Genomic DNA, 1,202 nt, shown 5'->3' on the forward strand with positions numbered 1-1,202 from the left:
TTGTTAGCGGATAATACTATCATCTCGGACCTCGAGAGCCTGTTATAGACGACCTGTACTTATATTTGACGCCCTGTATATTTGTGTCGCTATGTATAGGCTTCGACCCACTGCGAAGCTATGATCGTTTAATATCATCAACCGGCCCTTCTCTCAATGCAAATCCACCGCCAGCCTCCTCAACTTTAAAAGCAATTCACATCCACGATACAAGAATCGCTCTGTAATTGTATTATTCACCCCACGACGAGGTTTTCACTGAAAAGCTTGTCGGCTTTCATGAACAATGAGTGTGTACCGCACTGAGCAAAGTATCTTGTGAAACGAGTGGACGATACGTATGCTCGCCACAACTAATGAGACGCAGTCATCAAGGTTATGGATCGTGGATGCTATGACAGCTCGTGAGTCGCCGATTGTGCGAGTCACACTCGAAATGTGCCTTCTTAGTCACCCAGTTAGTCTCAGCTTACCGCCGCTCATTTGCATTTATCTATGATGGCTTCACGGACTTTCTCCGCTGTTTTCGTCGCTCTCTGTGCTTTCCAGGACATCAATTTCGTGACGGGCAACGCCAATGACTGCGACACAGAGTGTGCCACAACTTACCCTGGGTCATATTGTAAGTATTGGAAGACGCCGAGCACCTGCTTCGGCTCGGATGCCCCGTGCTTCTGCGGCACGAGTGGACCGACTGAGGCTCTCCGAGGTTCCACATCCTCTGCTGCAGTCACGGATGAGGTCACTGAGGCCGCTACAAGCGAAGAAGGTACGACAGCAGCTCCCGAAGCAACGAGTACGACTGGTTCTGAAGCTACTGTCGATGCCACAGTAGCGGCCAGTACAGCTGCTGTGACCGATGAGGTGGCTGTCACTACTGCACCTCCTGTGACTGGCGAAGTGACCATCAGCACAGCAGCTGGGGAAGCTCCCGGTAGAGACAAGGATGACTCTGATGCTACCACCAAGGTCGCTACGGAGGCTGCAACTGTCACGACTACGATCGGTGCTCCTGTTGAGCCTACTACTATAACATCCCCTTTCCCGGTCAGCACAGCTGCTGTGACTGATGAGACTGTTGATACTACTGCAGCCCCTGTGACTGGCGAGGTTACCATCACCACGGCAGCTGGGGAAGTTCCGGGAAGAGACAAGGATGATGCTGATGCTACCACCCCGATCGCTACTGAGACTGCGACTGT

General features: G+C 51.9%; 1 protein-coding gene across 1 annotated transcript; it reads left to right on the forward strand.

The window, feature by feature from the left end:
- Positions 1–498: 498 nt before the first annotated feature.
- Pmar_PMAR002744 (conserved hypothetical protein) lies at positions 499–1,047 on the forward strand (the record flags this gene model as incomplete). Its single annotated transcript, XM_002765754.1, has 1 exon — positions 499–1,047. A coding segment is annotated over one exon (549 nt), but the record flags the coding sequence as incomplete, so codon positions are not given.
- Positions 1,048–1,202: the final 155 nt, after the last annotated feature.

This window comes from Perkinsus marinus (genome assembly GCF_000006405.1).
Source record: "Perkinsus marinus ATCC 50983 genomic scaffold scf_1104296974750, whole genome shotgun sequence".
NCBI classification, from domain to species: domain Eukaryota; phylum Perkinsozoa; order Perkinsida; family Perkinsidae; genus Perkinsus; species Perkinsus marinus.